The sequence below is a fragment of the Echinops telfairi genome, unplaced genomic scaffold, assembly GCF_000313985.2.
Source record: "Echinops telfairi isolate 266 unplaced genomic scaffold, ASM31398v2 ScPeMD7_4;HRSCAF=17, whole genome shotgun sequence".
NCBI lineage: Eukaryota > Metazoa > Chordata > Mammalia > Afrosoricida > Tenrecidae > Echinops > Echinops telfairi.
In genome coordinates this window covers 1987354-1989311 of record NW_022103900.1, presented here as the reverse complement: position 1 = coordinate 1989311, position 1958 = coordinate 1987354, and the positions used below count along the sequence as shown (strand labels likewise).

Sequence of the window (1958 nt, the reverse complement as noted above, 5' to 3'; positions counted from 1 at the left end):
CTGTGCATCATCTGGTCTAACCAGGTCTGCAAGGCAAAATTGGGGTTCTGGTAGTTGGGGGGAGGAAGTGTTTAAGAACTAGAGGAAGGTCGTGGGTTTCATTATTGCTATACTGTACCCTAAGTGACCATTTTAAAATACAAGGTAACTGAGTGCAAGCAGTGTGCACAGTGGGTGGCTGGTAGCTTGGTGCCCTGCCCCTTGACTTAACAAACAAGCCAACCAGGATGGCCCAGCGCAGTCTCCCCAGTGGTTATTATAGGGAAGGATGCAGGGTGACAACTTGTCATTCGGGGGTGGATGGCGGGGGGGCGCTTCAAAAGTCCATGAGAAAATAGAATGAAAAGACAGTGGCCATTTTCCGCGAACTTTTTGAAGCCCCCTTATCCAGCTTCATTTTCAGTGCTCCACTCTGAATAAGTCGTGGTGCGACTTTTTGCCCCTTTCTTTCCCTGTTCCTGGGCGTCGCTTAAGCATTCCGGTTGCGTGGACTGTCTCTGTGGGGCCCTGGGGTCCTGAGCTGTGTGGGGGTGCAGGAAGATTGGGCCCCAGTTTGTTGGGGAGTCGGAACATCAGAGAGGGGGTGAAGGTCAAGGTGAAAGGAACTGCCTACACAAACTTGACGCTTGCGTGAAGACTGGCAGACGCTGGCTGCCCACCAAAGTTGCCTCTGTGGCTTTGGTGCCGGGTGCAGAGTGGCCGGGCTCCGTTGGCCCTTGCGTGGGACGCTGTGCTTAGGAGTCTGCCCGGGAGTGAAGTGCAGTTGGAACTGGCTTGGCCCTAATTCTTCGCAGGAATCTCACCACTCAAGAAAGAAACGGGAAACTGCTGAAAAACAGATCGACGACAGCAGGAAATTTTCTCTCTTTAGCGAGAGGAAATACAAGACCCTTGTAAGTATTTTCAGGAGCCGAGAAGATTGGCCAGCGGGGTGGTGGTAGAAGGTGCCCCCCCTCCCCCCAAGCATTGCCTAGTAACCAGTGATCTTCCTCTTCTCTGGAGGACTGCAGTGTGAACGTGCGCTGTGTGCCCATCAGGTGCCCGCTGCGAGGGCTGGACAGCAAGGCGTCTGTGGTTCTGCGCTCGAGGTTGTGGAACGGCACGTTTCTAGAGGTGTGTGTCTCTGCCCTGCCCTGGCCCGCAGGGACTTCTGCCGCCTGCGAGCACATTTCCTGTTAGTCACTCACCTTGTCTCCGACAGGAATACTCTAAACTGAACTACTTGGACATTATGGTGCGGGCCTCCATCAATGTGACTGCCGCCGCCGAAAATATCAAGCTGCCAAACGCAGGCACTCAGGTGAGGGGGAGGGGGGACCCCAGTGCTCGCTCCGGCTCGTTGAAAATCACTGTCTCCAAACCCATGGCCCCGGCCTCTGGCTGATCCTGTCCTGAATCGCACTGTCTTATCCTATTAAGGAGAAAGCAAATAATGTCTTTGCAACCAGAGTTCTACTTCTAACAAGTGGCCAGTGACAACCCGCTGACTCACATTTGTCTAGTCCCATTGGGGGGCGGGGTGGGGGTGGGGTGCCATGCGTCTTGGAGCTGACTGTGTTTTAGTAGTGGTTGAGAAAAAGGAGTGAATCTGGGATCATCTTGTGTATCAGAGTATGTGATAGGCTGGAGAGCCATTGGCCCGGTGGAAGGATACTTTCCAGCCCCGTAGAAACCTCATGGCTTGTAGGGTCTCGGCTGGTGCAGCCATCGTTAGAGTGCCCAGAGAATGGTAACGTCGTCTTTGACCATGGAGGTGTCCGTGCCTTGTGTAACCAGATGCAGTTACTAAAAGACACAACGCCAACCAAATTCACGACCATCGAGTTGACTCCCACTTGCAGCAACCCAGTGGCACAGAATAGGACCGCCCCGATGGGTTTCTGAGCCTGTCTGAACATCTTTACGGGAGCAGGCAGCCTCATCCTTCTCCTTCAAGCGGCTGGTGCATTTGATCCACT

The 1958-nt window shown here is 53.8% G+C and overlaps 1 protein-coding gene across 1 annotated transcript in view; it reads left to right on the top strand.

Annotated features, from left to right (window-relative positions):
• ITGA6 (integrin subunit alpha 6) overlaps positions 1–1958 on the top strand; it is a 47904-nt gene that overhangs the window by 30954 nt on the left and 14992 nt on the right. Inside the window, exons 14-16 of the mRNA XM_045297936.1 lie at positions 795–893; positions 1003–1113; positions 1202–1334. Coding sequence (XP_045153871.1) covers positions 795–893; positions 1003–1113; positions 1202–1334 — 343 coding nt within the window. The remainder of the gene's footprint in view (positions 1–794; positions 894–1002; positions 1114–1201; positions 1335–1958) is intronic.